This window comes from Sarcophilus harrisii, chromosome 1, assembly GCF_902635505.1.
Source record: "Sarcophilus harrisii chromosome 1, mSarHar1.11, whole genome shotgun sequence".
In the NCBI taxonomy this organism is placed as follows: domain Eukaryota; kingdom Metazoa; phylum Chordata; class Mammalia; order Dasyuromorphia; family Dasyuridae; genus Sarcophilus; species Sarcophilus harrisii.
Genome location: NC_045426.1, coordinates 695092305 through 695110688, shown reverse-complemented (window position 1 = coordinate 695110688; position 18384 = coordinate 695092305). Strand labels below are relative to the sequence as shown.

The 18384-nt window shown below is 40.7% G+C and overlaps 1 protein-coding gene across 12 annotated transcripts in view; it reads left to right on the top strand.

Moving 5' to 3' along the window:
• Positions 1–18384, top strand: part of NOS1 (nitric oxide synthase 1) — a 415858-nt gene that overhangs the window by 190487 nt on the left and 206987 nt on the right. For all 12 annotated transcript variants that reach the window (XR_004231301.1, XM_031948666.1, XM_031948665.1 and 9 more), the window contains 7 exons: positions 1665–1806; positions 2034–2173; positions 4807–4981; positions 9119–9220; positions 10410–10604; positions 10800–10885; positions 15674–15818. Coding sequence is in view for 11 of the 12 variants with exons in the window: in XM_031948666.1 (XP_031804526.1) it covers positions 1665–1806; positions 2034–2173; positions 4807–4981; positions 9119–9220; positions 10410–10604; positions 10800–10885; positions 15674–15818 (985 nt within the window). In the remaining variant the exon portion in view is untranslated. The remainder of the gene's footprint in view (positions 1–1664; positions 1807–2033; positions 2174–4806; positions 4982–9118; positions 9221–10409; positions 10605–10799; positions 10886–15673; positions 15819–18384) is intronic.

The window sequence follows — 18384 nt, the reverse complement described above, 5'->3', positions numbered from 1 at the left end:
GTGATCCTTGACATGCTTAGCCTCTTAATGCCCCCAGGCAACTGGCTAATTATAACCCACATTTCCATAATACCCTTGGGTTTGCAGATGCTGTTATCTTCCTTAAACCTCACAATAATCCAACTCTTAGTTTAACAGCTCTTCAAGATATATTGCATTCAAATCTGGCCTCAGACATTTAACACTTCCTAGCTGTGTGACCCTGGGCAAGTCACTTAATCCCAATTGTCTCAGCAGAAAAAAAAAAGATATATTGCAAAAAAAAGGTATCTCCCTCCTATAGTAAAGATAGTTTCCCACACCAGAAATTTTTCATACTAGAGTAATCACAGCTCCCAACCTGCTCCCTGTATCACAGGGCACAATGCCAAGTATTTCAATAAATTATTTATTTTTAATTATTTATTATTATTTATTAATAAATTAATTATTTATTAATGTGGCAACTATGCTTATTCCCCATATTATAAATAAGAAAACTGAGGATGAAACAGGAGATTTGTCTAGTCACACAGCTTATAAATATTGGAGGCTGGATTTGAATTCAGGTCTTCCTGACTCTGAATCTGGCACTCTATGTACCATGTCAAAAAGCTGCTTTGGAAACTATAGAGGCAGTGATTATTTCACATTTGTGGAGGCAGTTTTCCACACCAGAAGTTACCTACCTCGCACTGAGAAAAGCACAAAAAGAAAAAATGGAGGATTGCTATTAATTATCCATACATATTTAATTAATTTTTATTAATTAATTTATTGACACTACTTATATATTTTTAATATCTCAATTTTACACCAAACTTTAAGGGCCATATTGGACTTCCATGTCAAAAGCATTGTTGGACTGAGTAAATATTGCCCCCATCTTATAGATGAGGAAACAAAGAATCAGAGGAGGAAGAAAGATATCAGAGTCACAAAGCTCAGAATAGGAATTTGACTCCAATTTCAAGGTCCTTCTTAATAGTGAAATTTAATAATAATTAATAATAATAATATTAATAAATCACCTTCATAAGATTCTTTATTTTTTTTTAAGTGACTGACCACGGGGCAGCTATGTGGCACAGTGGATACAGCAACAGTCCTGAAGTCAGGAGGACCTGAGTTCAAAACTGGTCTCAGGTCTCAGACACTTAACACTTCCTAGCTATGTGACTCTGGGCAAGTCACTTAACCCCAATTGCCTCAGCAAAAAAGAGAGAGAGAGAGAGAGAGAGAGAGAGAGAGAGAGAGAGAGAGAGAGAATTCCTAAAAGAGCTAAAAAAAAATTATAAAAAAGTAACTGGCCAAGACCACATTACCTTGAAGTAGTAACACTTTGCCTTGGGTTTCAGTAGAAGGGCTTTTGAAGAGAAGCCCTATGACAGCAACTAGCCCTGCTAAGCAGTGATCTAGAATCTACTGACCCAAATTATAGACAAAAAGGATTTCAGGATCAGACATTTAAAGAAGTGATCTTCTACAACCCTCTCTTTACAGATGAGGAAACAGGTCCAGAGCGTGAAATGGTTTGTCCAGAGTCACACAATTGTTCAGGGTCCAAGGGTAAAGCTACCATGCTGAAATGACTTTGTACCCGTTGGCCAGACTACATCTCCCAAAGCCTGATCCTTGAGTACAGCTCCATCCTCACCTCTGGTATTCCCTTCCCCCCTTTCCAGGTCCGCCATCACCATATTTCCCCAGCGGACAGATGGCAAGCATGACTTCAGAGTCTGGAACTCCCAGCTCATCAGATACGCAGGTTATAAGCAGCCTGATGGCAGCATCCTAGGAGACCCTGCCAACGTGGAGTTCACAGATGTGAGTACCATCTGAACCCCCACTTATTTGGGAATGGAGGTGGGCAGGCGCATAGCAACTCCATCTATTCTTCATCTTGTTGCCTGGTTTGGATCCTAGAAGCTCGAGTCCTCAAGGTTCCCCAGGATTCCGCCATTTGCTCCTCCTGAGGGCCATCTCCCCCACCTCTTCCTCTCCCTGGTGCCCAGGAAGCCACTGAGTAACCCAAGCCGGGACTTTTGTTACAGATATGCATTCAGCAAGGCTGGAAGCCTCCGAGAGGACGTTTCGATGTCCTGCCGCTCCTGCTCCAGGCCAACGGCAATGATCCTGAGCTGTTCCAGATTCCTCCGGAGCTGGTTTTGGAAGTGCCCATCAGACATCCCAAGTGAGTCAGCCCAGGGAGAGGGGCAGCAGTTAGAAATAGCCTGTCTGCTGACAGGGGGAAAGGGTTCCTTTACCCAACTATCCCTCTAGTCCCCACCTCTCAGGCCTCCTTAATCTCTTCTCGGGGATGGACTAAAGGATTCCAGAACAAAGTCTCCAGTCTCCAGTATCAGCAAAGGCAGGAGCTTACTCCCAGAGGGTGAAAATGCTAATGGTCACATGTAGAGCCCTTTCTAAGCTTGCCTCATTGGAACCTGCCAACAACTCTGGAAAGCAGAGATTGCAACTATCTGCTTTACAGATAAGGAAACTGAGACCCAGAGACTTGAATACTTGATCTAAACCAGCTAATAAATATTCAAGCATAGCATGAGCTCTCTGCACCCTTTGCCTTTTTCCAATCTACTCCTAAGTAAATACAGTGGAACCTCTGCTGTTTTCTAGCATGATGGGCAATGCAAAAAAAATGAAAGTATCTATCCTTTTGTTGGAGATATGATAGATGGACAGATATGATAGAAAGAAAGAGAGAGAGAGAGAGAGAGAGAGAGAGAAAGAAAGAAAGAAAGAAAGAAAGAAAGAAAGAAAGAAAGAAAGAAAGAAAGAAAGAGAAGGATGATAGAAAGAAAAAAAACAGAGACAGACAGACAGCCATAGATGATAGATAAATAGAAAAAAGAAAGATAGACAAACAAACAGACATAGGTGATACAGAGAGATATAGATAGGTAGATAGAAAGACAGACAGTAATAGATTATAGATAGATAGAAAAAAGACAGACAGACATAGGGGATAAAGACAAAGGCAGACAGAGAGACATTAGAGACAAATAGATGATAGAAACAAAGATAGGTAGGTGGGTAGAAAAATAATTAAAAACTCTAATATCTGAGACAAAAGCATGAAGATCGCAGAGAAGAGCTCAGAGACCTCATCAAGAAACAAGACTCCATGAGGGGAGTGACCATGAGAGACCATGAGATGCTACCTCATGGAGGGAAAATAGAAATCAGTCGACTTGCCAAAGCTGCTTTCCAGGGTCCTGATAAAGCTGCAATAAGAGGAAGGGACAGGACAGGACCTGATCATAAGAGAATTCACATGTCTAATTTCCATTTCAGCTAACATACAAAGTCAGTAACACCAAATATGTAGGAAAGTATGGTATGCTATGATCTATAGAAAGAGCATGAAGGAAAGAAAACATGTCCTCTCCTATTGTGCTTCCTGTGACAAAGACCCAACTTCCCCACCCTAGTTATAACTCTTGGGATTCAAATGTACTGTAGGAGAATTACACTTGTTAATTTTTTAATGGCTCAATAACATTATTTAGTGAAAGCCAGCAGCAGAGATTGCAGTCCATCCTGTGTGACCTCCCCACAAATACTCCACAGGAGTGTCCGCCCAATGTACTGGAAGCTTTTCTCTAGATTTCAACAGTGTATAGCAACTTTTCAGCATTCAGGCTCTGCACATTTACTCTCCCTCATTCAATTCAATTAACCCATATGTCTTATGGATGAACATATATAAATCACTGGTTGGATTCTGGGACTACAAAGACAAAGGGGAAATAGTGCCTGCCCTCCAGGAGGGTATTTTACTGATGAGTGAAATATGAACAGTAATAGAAATTTAGACAGACAGACAGAGAAAGAGACAGAGAGACAGCTACAGAAAGAGACAGATACAGAGAAAGATAGATACAAAGAAAAGAGAGGGAGGAAAAGAGGAAGAGAGAAAAAAAGAGAGACAGAGAGGAGGAGAAAGAAGGGGGAAAGTGGGGAAGAGAGACAGAGAGATCAGGAAAAGAGACAGAGCCAGAGCCAGAAACAGAGACAGAGAGAATGAACATAAATGGGATCAGGAAGGATTTTGTGTAGAAGGCCACATTCAAACCCAAATCATACTTTGAAGGAAATTTGTGATTCTAAGGGGCAAAGTTAAGGTCCACGATCAGACCATCTTCTTTTCTGGTTCTGGCATATTCTATTCATCATTGCTAATGTGCCCTAGACTGTTTATTCTCACCATGAAGCTCTACATTAGCCTTGAGGTGACCTGTAATGTAAGAACAATGGGAATTATGGGACTAGCTATGTGACTCTGAGCAAATCACTTAAAACTGTTTCTTCAGTTTTGTATAATCTGTAAAAAAAGTATAATAATTCTTCCTACCTTCCAAGGTTGTCATGAGGATCAAATGGAATATTATTATAAAGCACTTAGCATGGTGCTTGGCACATAATAAGTGCTTTATAAATACCAGCTATTAGAATCACATAAGACCACATGCAAGTAGGTGTTAAATTGTATGGAAAGACAGTAAATATTGTGGGAATTAAAAAAGAGGCAGAGTTCACAGAGGGTTTATGGGTTCACAAAAGACTTTTAGAATCCTGAGAAGGGAATCAAAACATCCAGAGACCCTGGAAATGATACCTAAGGGGTTGCCATCTCAAATTATGCCCATTTGGTGAAGTTTTTCATAGCTAGTCCCATACTAAACGAAACTTTGAGTATCCCCTCAGAATAGTTTGTGCTGTACATAGAGCTGACGTCCTGAGGGATCCCTCATCATGCCCAAGAGCACCCTTGCCTCAACTGTCCCTCTGTGTTGTTATCCCCAGGTTCACATGGTTCAAGGAGCTGGGACTGAAGTGGTATGGTCTGCCAGCTGTATCCAGCATGCTCCTGGAGATCGGAGGCCTCGAGTTCAGTGCTTGCCCATTCAGCGGCTGGTACATGGGCACTGAGATCGGCGTCCGTGATTACTGTGACAACTCGCGATATAATATTCTTGAGGTAATGGTCCCAGCTAGGGATGAAAAGGATAGAGAGTGAAGACCCCAGATTGTGTCATTAGATGGAACTTTCTGGGGGCTTAGAAGCTTTTGCTGACACAGCTTATGGAGCAGTCTCTGGAATTGCTGGAGATTCGGGACAGTCCCATTAACCCCCTTCCCAAGATGGCTTCTTTAAAACAGCATAAAGGGCATTTCCCAGAGTGCCTTCACCCCTGGCATGAGCAAGAATGACCCAAGAATGTGTTCTTCTTTCCATGTCTCTTCTGCAAAGTAGGAGAAGAACTTGCTGCCAGTTTCTCCACTACCAGCTTTTCTCAGCAGTAGATCTGATTCCCTCCCCAGGAGACCCATCTGTTGGTTAGGGCAAAAGGAGGATTACATCTTCAAGGCGAGCTTTGGTAGATGCATAGAGGATTGATCTGTTTCTATCTTCAAAAGCTGCTCTTTACCAAAGCCTTCTATTGTTAGCCACGTTTCACAAGAAGGAACAGATGAACAGAGAAATTGAATTAATCTGCTTCTGATCACACAGCAGAACCAGAAGGAAAACTTAGAACTTCATCTTGTTCGCGTTGATGAACATCTACTGGTCCATAGAAACAGTCAATTCAACTCAGTTCAACATGAATTGTATTAAGTACCTACTGTATACAAGTTGGCCGAGCACTTAATTAAGTGCCTCATATATTCCAAGCACTCTAAGTGCCAGGAATAGCATTTTTATTTAAAAAGTAAAAGACAGTCCTTGCTCTTAAAGAGCTCACAATTTATCAGAGGAGACAGCGAGATAATACATTCAAACAAGCTATAGATATAAGAATAGGAAATAAATAGGAAATTTTTTATTTAGAGAGGAATAGGAAGATCAATAGGACATAATTAACAGAGGGAGGAGGTATTAGAATGAAGGGGGATTGGACAAGGCTTCCTGTAAAAAAGTGGGACCCCCAGCAGGGGTTGGAAGGAGGCCAGGTAAGTGTATAGGTAGAGATGAGGAGGAAGACCATTCCAAAAATAAGGGAAAACCAGAGAAAATGCCCAGAGCCAAAAGATGTCTTCTTTGGAAAAGAGTCAGAAAGCTACTGTCACTAGATCGAAGAGGACGCGTCAAGTGTGAGAAGACTGGAAAGGTAGGAAGAAACTAGGTTTTAAAGAACTTTCAAAGTCAAACAGAAGATTTTGTCTTTGATCTTGAAAGCAATAGGGAGCCAGTGGAGTTTACTGGGGAGGAGAGTGACACGGTTGGACCTGTACTTTAGGAAAATCATTTTAGTGGCCAAGTGGAGTTTGGTCCATGGAGGCAACTTGCCAAGATAGAGAGTCAGTCTCAGTAAGACCAGGTTTCAGTCCCATTTCTGACTCATCTTGGCTGCATAACTCTGGGCAGGTCACTTCGGCTCTTAATACCCCATACAACTCTCAGAGTATAAGTTACAGAATACTTGCCAATCTGCATTGGCAGAGGAGTTGGTACGGCAGATGAAATCACAGATCCAGATTCCCCCCAAAAGTTAAAATATTATGTCAGGATTGAAAATACAAAGACAAAAGTAATGAATCCCTCCCCTCAAAGACCCATATTATCCTGGAAGGACATAGCAGGGTACGGTGGCAAGAACACTGACAGAATACCACTCTAACACTAACCATGTACCACTGTACCAAGTATTGTGGCTAAGTTCCTAGATTTAGATCCCACATCTGCCTATTAGTACTTGTGTGATCTTGACCAAGTCATCTAATTTCCTAATGCCTCTGTTTTCTCATCTATAACATAACAGGTTGCTAGGGTCCCTTCCAGTTCTAAAGAAAGATATAGTGTATGCAAAATAAGTAAATACAAGATAATTTGAGGAGAGAAAAAATACAGAAGACTAGGTGGGAACAGAGAAGTCTTTGACCCCAAGGTAGCAGTACCCTAAAAGAACCTAATGGAGTAGGCAGAAGGTAGGAAACAGGGATGCTCTGGCAGAGTCCATGCAGCAGGAGGGGAATCCCTGAGAATATCCCAAGCACAAATCAATGGGTTGGTTTGTGTGCCTGATGGAGTATGGGGGCTGGTCAGGAACGGATGCCAAATGAGAGTAGTTTTTTCTTTGTAAATTTTATTTTTTCCAATTAACAAACATTCAGGGTTTTTTTTCTCCTCACTTCTCCTACCTCATTCAGAAATAAAAAGAAAATAACAACAATAACTAACATTTGCATTGCATTTTTCATATTTGTGAAGAATTATACAAATATCACCCCATTTGATCCTCCCAACAACCACTGGAGAGAATTACCCTATGTCGTTACTCATGAGAAAACTGACTCAGACAGGATAGATGACTTGTCCAGAGTGAAAAATAACCTTAGGAGCCTATTTTATAGATGAGGAAACTGAGGCAAATAATTGAATTATTTGCCCAGGGTCACCCACAACTTGTAAGTATCTAGGGTAGATTCTTGGCTCTAGGTTCAGCTCTCCATCCACTATGCCATTTTGTTTCCACATAACAAATATGCATAATCAAGCAGAACAAACTCCTACATGGGTCATGCCCAAAGTATATATTTCATTCTGCACCCTTCATTCTTAGTTGCTCTCTATCAGGAAGTGGTTAGGATTCTTTACCCTCAGTCCTCTAGACTCATGGTTAATTATTTCATTGATCAGCATTCTTAAGTCTTTTTAAAGTGAACTTTATTTCAACTAACAGAAATTTATTTTCTCTCCCTTTCATTCTATTGAATAAAACAAAAACAAAACCCTCAAGACAAACCAAATTCCCACATTGGCTGTGTCCAAAAGTGGTTTTCCTTCTGCATAATTCACCCATCACTTCTCTATCATGAGATAGGTAGTTCACTTTATCTTTAGTTCTCTGGAGTCATGACAGACCATTGCATTGACCAGAGCTCCAAGTCTTTCAAAGTCATTTTTCTTTACTTTGTTGTTGTGATAGGGTAATTCATCCTCCTACTGTTGCTCTCTTCCTTTAATTAGAGTGTTAAAGAATAGTTAATTTTCTTCACTGTACTTATCTTATTGGGGACCTTAATTTCTTGAACTGTGGACCATGCTACAATCGCTCTACTTCTAATAGATAATTCCTCTTTGGGGTTTGTTTCTTTGTTGTCTCTTGAGAGTCAGTAAAAATGGAGTAAATGTCTTGTCCATCATCTTCTTGTCAAATATTTTGAAACCAAGATAACTTCCTTATCCTAGCAGGGGAAAGTAGATTGGCAAATTCACTTCATCTAGAATTACGTTCCTGTTGCTAATTTAAGTGAGACCTCTTGCTTTGATTATACATGATCATTTTTCTAATGATAACATAAAAAACTTGGATGAAATTACAAAAAATAAAATGAGCAGAACCAAGAAAATGTTGTATACAGTAATAGCAAAATTGTTCAAGGAGTAATTGTGAACAACCATGTTAATCTGAGTGTCATAAATACTCAAATTACTTTCGAAGGATCTATGAAGATAGATGCTTTCCATCTCCAGAGAAAGAACTAATAAAAAGAAATACACATAGTATGGTCTTATATATATTTATAAATCTGTGTCAAATGGTGGCCTTCTCTATGCAGGGTGGAGAGGGAAGAAGGGAGACAGTAACTTAAAATGTAACAGAAAAATTAAATCAAATTTTTAAAATATTTAGAGTTTGAAAGACAAATCATTCATATTCTGGGAAATTCAAGGATATCTTTCTGAAAGGGGAACTAATTGAACCAACGATTCTATTCATCTTCCCCTTCATCCTGATGCTCAAAGAATGGGTCATCTATGACTACAGAAAACTATATTTAAGGTTAGAAGTAACCTGAGTAGTCTCTTATTCACTTCACAGATGAAAATAGAGACACAGAAATGAAAGCCCAGAGAGATTCACAGATTCCAAAATGGAAAGGAGAAATAGGGGAAATCTTGTCAAAAGCCCTGATTTTCCAGATAAGAAAACTTCACTGGGGGTAGAGAGGTGAAGTATTTATTTTGTTCAAAGATGAATCGATAATAAAAGGCTGTGCTAGGATTTGAATCCAGGGCCTCTGATACCAAATCCATTGTGTTTCCGCCATTATATCATTCTGCTCCTTCCCTCTACCAGGCCTTTGAATGTACATTTCTATCTTCTTCCAGGAAGTGGCCAAAAAGATGAATCTGGACATGAGGAAAACTTCCTCCCTGTGGAAAGATCAAGCCCTAGTGGAGATCAACATTGCGGTACTCTACAGTTTCCAGGTAACCACGTGGTAGACATCACATAGATTTGGTGTCTGGATTTAGAACTCACGTCCTTCAGTCCTCAGCTACTGAGACATAAAAACTCAGGTCCAGCCGTGGCCTTCACAATGATTTTGTCAATGGACCAGGGCCAAGAATCTGTGTTTTGTTCTTTCTTTTCCCCCATACCTATATAGAAGGAAGACCAAGCCATCCCATTTGTGGGATTTTTTGCTTTCCATTGCTAAACATTTTGAGATTGCTGGCCTCCTGCACTGAGCCAGGGATTGTGAGAAGCTTTGGAGATGTAAAGACAAAAATTGAACAGTCCTTTTCTTCAAAGAAACATACACCCTATTTAGGGAAGACAATATATACAGTCTATGCACAAAATTAACATGAGGTAGTTTAGGGAGGGAGAGCTCTACCCTTAGGTTTAGGAAAAGTTTCATATAAAACCGTTATTCTTGAGTTGAGTCTTGAAGGAAAGGTGGGCTTCTAATAAATCCCTTCCAACATATAGATTCTAGAATTCTGGAAATTAATCTGGTCTATTTCAAGTAGAGGAAAATTATTGAGTGGAGTAAGTCATGGACCAAATTAGCCAACCCTACAGTTGGAGAAGACTAGAACAACCCATGAGCCATAAGAAGTTTTTTTCAGTACTGAAAGCCATAGGTCTCAGGTGTGTGCTTTTTCCTGCTCTTGGGAAATATGTCAAGGCAGTATAGTATCATAGAGAAATCTAGGTGACTCAGTGGATAAAGCACTGGTCCTGGACACAGGAGGACCTGAGTTCAAATCTGGCCTCAGACACAGCTAATTGTGTGATCTTGGGCATGTCATTTACTCCCTATTTGCCTTAATCTCCTGGACAAGGAAATGGCACATCACTCCTGTATCTTTGCCCCCCAAAATCCATAGACAGTGTGGTCCATGGAGCCAAGAAGAACTGGACACAATTGAACAACATGTTATTGTAGATGGTATGCTTATCTCAGAGTCAATAAGATCTGGTTTCAAATCCTACTTCAGACACTTAAATGTGTAAACTTCAGCAAATCCCTTTATTTTTCTCAGCCTCAGTTTCCTCCTCTATAAAATAAGAGGTTGAATTTGATAGCCCTTAAGAACTCTTCCATCCTATTTTTTTGATCCTATGATCTCCAGTTCCACTCACTTATCCCCTTCCTTCTTCTATCCACAGAGTGACAAAGTGACAATTGTTGACCACCATTCAGCCACCGAGTCCTTCATCAAGCACATGGAGAATGAGTACCGCTGCCGAGGAGGATGTCCGGCTGACTGGGTTTGGATTGTCCCACCCATGTCTGGCAGCATCACACCTGTCTTCCACCAGGAAATGCTCAACTATCGACTCACGCCTTCCTTTGAGTACCAGGTCCTAACTGCTGTCTCTGAGGACTAAGATGGCCTTATTCCTATTTTTATTCCCATCCTATTCCCAGTTTTCAGTACCTCCCAACTCTTGGCTTTTAATGATTTGGGATTTAATTGGCAGGGTCAACATAATAATAGGCAGCAGTGATTTCCACTACTTCCTTCCTTTCTACTAATTGTATCCCTCTTTTTCCAGCCAGATCCATGGAACACCCATGTCTGGAAAGGTACTAATGGAACCCCCACAAAAAGAAGAGCCATTGGCTTCAAGAAGTTGGCAGAGTAAGTAGAAAGTGTTCATGAAGTTATAAATATGTGATTACCTGGGGAAATCCCTTGGACCAAGGAATCTCACAATTGGTTCTATTGTTTGATATAACGACCCTCAACCCACTGCCAACTCACTGGGCTATTCCCTCCCCCCAGCTTGATACTATATATTCCCCACTCTTTTGCTAAGCCAACATCTTTCCCTACCTTCCCTACCAAAGGAACATGGGCTCCCATATTTAGAGCTTGAATTAATGGATGGATGGATGGATGGATGGACAGAGAGATGGATGATGGATAGATGATAAAGCACTTATTAAGTACTTACTTTGTGCCAAGCATGGAACTCAGCTTCCATTTGTTGGATGATGAAATGTAAGCTCTGTGAGGACAGGGAATTTTTTATCTCTCAGTCCTCAGCACCCAGAAATTGTTGTTTAATCATTTTAACCACGTCTGACTTTGGAGTTTTCTTGGCAAAGATATGACCCCATTTGGGGTTTACTTGGCAAAGATACTGAAGTGTTTTGCCATTTCCTTCTTCAAATCACTTTAAAGGAAACTGAGCCAAGCAGGATAAAATGACTTGTCCAGCATCACACAGCTAGTCTGAGACCATATTTAAACTCAGGTCTTCCTGACTCCAGTCCCATCATTGCACTATCTACTGCACTGTTTTGCTGCCCCTAGAAATTAGAAGGTGCTTAATAAATGCTTGTCAGACTTCATGTGACTGGAAAAAGCTCACTCTTTGCTCTCCAAACCTTGCCCTTGGCAACCAATAAATAGGATTAAATTCAGCATGTGCTAGGTATTGTCCTAGGGTGATAAAGATATAAATTCAAAGAGAAATGAACCATCTAAATTGACATAGTAAGTGCTCAATATGTTAACAGTTATCGATTATCCACCATTCATAAAGATTGTGTTTTATAATGGACAATGAAAATCTGGAGAGTATCCAGAGGAGGGTGATCACAATAGTGAAGCTCCTCAAATTCAAGTTCATTACCCAATGAAGGTCAGCTGAAGGAACCTGAGATGTTTAGGTTGCAGAAGAATAGACTTGAGGGAAAGACATGATTTGTTGTTATTTAGTCAGTTCAGTCATGTCCAAGATTTCATAACACTATTTGAGGTTTTCTTAGCATAGATACTGGAGGGGGTATCCAGATGAGGAAACTGAGGCAAATAGGGTTAAATGACTTGCCCATGCTCACAGAGCTAGTAAATATCTGAGGGCTGGATTTGAACTTAGGAAGATGAGTCTTTTAGGAGCAGCTAGGCAGCCCAGTGGATGAAACTCTAGGCCCAGAGTTAGTAAGAACTAAGTTCATTTCCAGGCTCAGATACTAGTTGAGTGGCCCTGCATAAGTCACTTAGCAGTTCAGCCTCAGTTTCCTCATAAGTAGGCTCTTAATAGCATCTTCCCCATGGAGTGTTATGAGGATTAAATGAGATAATATTTATAAAGCAATCTGCCAACATTAAAGCACTCTATAAATGCTAGCCAATATGATAATGCTTGAACTCAGTGACCATTAAGCCCTCTAAATGATAAGATCCTGGAACTGAAACCCAAGACTCTGGCTTTATTAACATGATATTCCTCCTCTGCTACATAATGCCATATGACCTTGAGCAAGTGACTTAATATATGAGGTCTCAATTTCCTCCATCGTAAAATGAATGGGTTAAATTATCTGTTCAAAAACTAATGAACTAAGAAATCCACCCAATGGACCCAGTGGCCCTAAATCTCTCAGTACCCACTAAAGCCCTTAACCAAAAGAACTGCTTTCCACTAATGCTCACTCCATGGCTCCAGGTCTTATTCCTCACCGATGAGTCTTCTGAGAGCAAAAGGGAGGCCCTCTCTCTCCCCACTACCCACTCACTGTTAGGAAGAAAACATCAGCAGTGATTTTTCCCCTAACCAAGGTATTATAAATTCCCCCCATCAAAAACTGTTGTACAGGCTTCCACTGGAGTTTAGTCTCTGGGGAGGGAGAGCTCTAAAATGTTAATTGCACTATTGAGTTTGGAGTAGAAACAATGGAAGTTAATTATAGATGCTTTTTTTCCATTTTTTTTTTTTTACTGGGATCATTCAAAAGGGGGCCCTGGAAAGCGTAACCTCCCAGGCAACACTCCTTCCTTTCTTTTCTCCAACCCATACTTTTAATTGTTGCTAGAGTGTAGGCGGTTTCCATGATTTAAAAAAATAATAAATTCACCATTAATAATTCCCCCAGGGAGAGAATTAATGGCATTTTGCCTGCATTTGGATTGGTGGCTTAGGAGAAGAGTGTTTTTCAGGTTGCAAGCATGAATTCTTGGAAATGTGCATTGTAGACCCTGTGACTATTCTCCCTCCTGAAGGAAAGAAAGAGGTCTGGACTAGGAATCAGGACACCTGGTTTCCAGTCCTGGTTCTGCCACTGTGGCTGAGTTACTTGACACAATCATTTCCCCCTTTTGGTCTCAGTTTTTCCTGTGTCCAATGAGAAGATTGGAACAGATTATTTCCTTCATGGTCCCTCCCAATTCAGTGGTCAAAACTCCCTGGAAGTTTTGTCATTCTTTGTTGTAAGGTCTTTTCCCAGTTCAAACTTTGGTCTCGGTTTTACTGTGTCTATTGAGAGGATTGGAACAGATTATTTCCTTCATGGTCCCTCCCCATTCGGTGGTCAAAGCTCCCTGGAAGTTTTATCATTGTTTGCTCTAAAAAGTCTTTTCCCAGTTCCAACAATCTGAAGTCCAAGATACATCTCAGATGTGACATATTGTATTCTTTTCCAGTATTGACAATCTATACACCAAAACTTTCTTACACTGTGTCCTACGATCCCTTCTAACACTGACATCTATACTCTAAAGCTCCAATAATTCTCCTACATTGTGTCCTAAGATTTCTTTTCGCTCTGACATTCTATAAGTTTGACCTGTTCAAACACAATCCCTTTTCCCTCCCCAGACAACAAGGCTGTGGCAATGTTCAAATTTGCCAAACCTGGCAAAGCTGCCAGCCTGGCACCTTTTCTCATCCTTCAGGGCCCCTTTATTTATTATCTTATTATTCTTTGAATATAAGATTCCAGAATGTTAGAAAAATATCCCAAGGCCCACAGATGGAAGAAATCCAACCCCTACCCAAGCACTCAGTGAGTGGGTCAAGTTCGCAAGCACTGGATTTGGTTCTCTGAGAAAACATGAAGAAATCCAGATATTCTTAGAAGCTCATTATATTTTCAGTGACAGCCATTGGCTTTTGAGATGTGAGCATTAACTAGCCTGGGTACCACGTCAAGTTATCTCTGACAATCTCATTTTTAACCTTAACTTTCCATGTATTCTTGGCCAACTTCCCAATTAGACTATTGCCCTTCTTGAGGGCAGGAATCTTATCTTTTCTTCCTTTGCATCAGAATCCCTGAGTTGGAAGAGTCCTTAGAAGCTTTCTGGTCTAATCTATAGCAACAAAAATCTCATCTCGAACATCCTCAATGAGCATCATCCAGGATCTACTGAAAGACCTTCAGTAAAAGGGAAACCATTTCTTCCATGGCCAATTCATTCTTCCTTTGGGCAGTTCTCATTGGTGGAAAGCTTTTCCTGACATCAAATCTAAATATATCCTCCTGTAAATCCTCCTATTGTAAAATCAATCTCTTCACTTCTTGATATCCCAAGACAGCTATCAAATGCTCCCCAGGGTCTTCTCTATGGGCTAACAATCCCTGATTTCTCCAATCAATCCTCATCCAGCATGACTTGGGAGCCCTTTATCATCCCAGGTGCCCTCCTTGGCACTCAGCTGATCAGTATGTGGCCTAAAATGCAATCCCATTGTGCTGAAAAGGCTGGAGAGTTTGTGTCTCCATTACCTGGTACAATGAACATATTTAATAATTGCCTGTTGGATTAAATCAAAGCACATCTGAAACTAAATCAAATTGTGCACTTGGAGACAAAAAGATCTGGGTCCATATCCCATTTAAATACTATCTCAGTAACCTTGGGCAAATCATTTTAGCAATCTTAGCATGTCGTTGTCACCTTTCTGAGCCTCCATTTTCCCATCTATAAAAAGATAAGGTTGGATTCCAAGGCTTCCAAAGTCCATTCCAGTGATCTGTAAATTCTGTTAGATAGTTAAAGGACCCAAAGCTGGTATCTATCAATGAACTGCTAGGTACCTCTTTTTTTTCTCCCATGGCAATTCCTGTTGTATTATATTACACATGCACAACTATTCATTGAGCAACTATTGCCTAGGCAAAGTAGAGGACACCAGAGAATGGGGAGGGAATAAGCATTTATGTAGCCCCTATAGTGTTCCAAGCACTATGATAAGTGCTTTATAGATATTACCTCATTTAAACCTCACAACAACCCTGCCAGGTAAGTGCTATTATTATTCTCATTTTACAGTTGAGGAAATTGAGGTTAAGGCAGACAGAAATTAAGTGATCTTCCACTAGTAAGAGCCTGGGATTGGATTTGAATTTCCTGACTTCAGGCCCAATGTTCTGTCCATTTCCCCACCAAACTGCCAATGGACTTGCCTTCGAGGAATTTATAACCAATTCAATAAACGTTGTCTAGCTACCTACTTTTTGTCAGGTATTATGTTCCAGAAATGGAGCCATTTCTGCCCACAAGAAGCATACATTCTACCAGGGGACAAGATTTAGACATTAAACAGAATGCAATGAGCATGTTTTTAAAAAATGGGAACCAAAGACTCTTGACTTAAAGTGCGCTTAACCTAATCTTCTTCCCCCTTTATTCTCTCAGAGCTGTCAAGTTCTCAGCTAAGCTGATGGGTCAGGCCATGGCAAAAAGAGTCAAAGCCACCATTCTCTATGCCACCGAGACAGGCAAATCCCAGGCCTATGCAAAAACCTTGTGTGAAATCTTCAAACATGCCTTCGATGCCAAGGTGAGTGTAACCAAGCCCCTCGTCTAAGCTCTGGGAAACAGAACAGGTTCCCTAACTGCTTGTTCCAGTGAAGAGTGATACTCCTTGTTTCTGGTGTAGTCTGGTATTATGATTCAGATTTGGGATAAGAAAGAAAGAAAGAAAGAAAGAAAGAAAGAAAGAAAGAAAGAAAGAAAGAAAGAAAGAAAGAAAGAAAGAAAGAAAGAAAGAAAGAAAGAAGAAGGAAGGAAGGAAGGGAAGGAAGGAAGGAAGGAAGGAAGGAAGGAAGGAAGGAAGGAAGGAAGGAAGGAGAGAAGGAAGGAAGGAAGGAAGGAGAGGGAGGGAAAGAAAGGAAAGGAAAGATGGAGGGAGGGAAGAAGGGAGGGAGGGATGGAATGAAGGAAGGAAGGAAGAAGGAAGGAAGGAAGGAGGAAGGAAGGAAGGAAGGAGGAAGGAAGGAAGGAAGGAAGGAAGGAAGGAAGAAGAAAGGGAGGAAGGGAGGAAGGGAGGAAGGGAGGAAGGAAGGAAGGAAGGAAGGAAGGAAGGAAGGAAGGAAGGAAGGAGAGGGAGGGAAAGAAAGGAAAGATGGAGGGAGGGAAGAAGGGAGGCAGGGATGGAAGGAAGGAAGGAAGGAAGGAAGGAGAGGGAGGGAGGGAAAGAAAGGAAAGGAAAGATGGAGGAGGGAAGAAGGGAGGGATGGATGGAAGGAAGGAAGCAAGGAAGGAAGGAAGGAAGGAAGGAAGGAAGAAAGAAAGAAAGAAAGAAAGAAAGAAAGAAAGAAAGAAAGAAAGAAAGAAAGAAAGAAAGAAAGAAAGAAAGAAAGAAAGAAAGGAGAGGGAGGGAGGGAGGGAGGAAAAGAAAGAAAGGAAAGGAAAGATGGAGGGAGGGAAGAAGGGAGGGAGGGATGGAAGGAAGGAAGGAAGGAAGGGAGGGAGGGAGGGAGGGAGGGTCTCTCCAAAGCCATTTAACAGTTAACAAAAAGGAGACGTATGTAAGACATAGTCAACAAAGATGCAGACAATCAATGTACATTTGCCAAAAAGATTATTCCATGGAGAACTTATATATGTCAAGCACTCACAAAGAATTCATAGAAAAAAATACAAGGACTCTCTCAAAGTCTCTCTTAAGAACTTTAGAGTTGGTTGCATGGAATGGAGACACTGGCACAGGACTACCCAGCATGGTATGCCCTCATCAGAGAAGCTTCTATATTCTATGAGTATGGCTGACACTATCAGTGCCAAAGAGAAGGGTAAGGGAGTGGATCCCTACCTTGGGTGAGCTCTGGAAAATCAGTCACATAGGTCAGCCGGAACTTGTTCCTCTTCCAACCTTGGTCATTGTGATGAGGGAATTTGGGGCCTTCTTGATGATGACATCATCCCCAGTGGAGAACACATCACAGGCTACCTGTAGCATTTGAAGAGTTTTCAGAGAGCTCCCATCACTCTTTAGAGTAGTGGGCCCTGGACCTCTCCCTTCTCCCAGTCTTCTCCTACCTAGGTATCCTGCACTTTCAAATAAATTAAATGTTTTATTAGAAACGCAACATCTAACACCAATATTGCCAAATTAAGTAACTATACTTAATATAAATGTTTATTATATTAGGATATTTTTAAGTATTTCTCTTTTTTCCTTCATTCCCATGAAGAACTTTAACAGAAGATCATTAGATACAATTAAATTCCCAATTGTTCATAGGGACTATATTTTTGTCCAACCTGCAGCAGAACATTTCAAGCTCAAGTTGCTCTGATCAGCCACAGTCAGACACACTAACTTAACTCTAGTATATTAATATCATTTTGGTCCTCTTGGAGGACAAAGAATAAGGATCAATCAACATTTATTAAGCACCTACTGTGCACCACAGACTAAGAATGAAAATACAAAAAGAAGCAAAAGACAAGCCCTTACTATCTACAGCATTGAGTCAGATGAGCACAGCTCCCCCTGCCGCCATATTGCCCTGGTGCTGCAGGTGAAAGCATGTTTCAGATCTGAGGGAAGAAACTGACTCCTCCGGATCTGACTTTTGTAGTCAGACAATTGGGAAGATACATCAGTGATTCAAGCCTTGTTTCTGGCTCAGATCTCAAAGGAATCTCAAATATGGTTTCAAAAGATTTTAGGCAAAACTAGACTAGTCTAACTAAGGGTGACTTTTGCTTTTACAAAAAGCTGGATGGTGCAGTGGATAGAGAGCTGGGTCTGGAATCAAGGAGACCTGAGTTCAAATGCTAGCCAAATGATCTAGCAAATCATTTCATCTCTGTTTGCCTCAGCTTCCTCATCTATAAAATGGGAGTCATAATAATAGCACCTACTTCACAGAACTGTTGCAAAGACCAAATGATATACGTAAAGTGCTCTAAAAATACTAACAATTTTTGTTGTTCTATTGCTTCTCTTGGAGTACTAGGGATGGATAAAGGGTCCATGGAACCAAGATACATCAGAATAGAGTTCTGGACTTGAAATCAGAAATTGGACTTGGGTTCAAATCACACCTCTGATACTTATCCATTCTACAACCATGAGCAAAACTATGAGTTTCCATTTCCTTATGAGTCTATGTTTC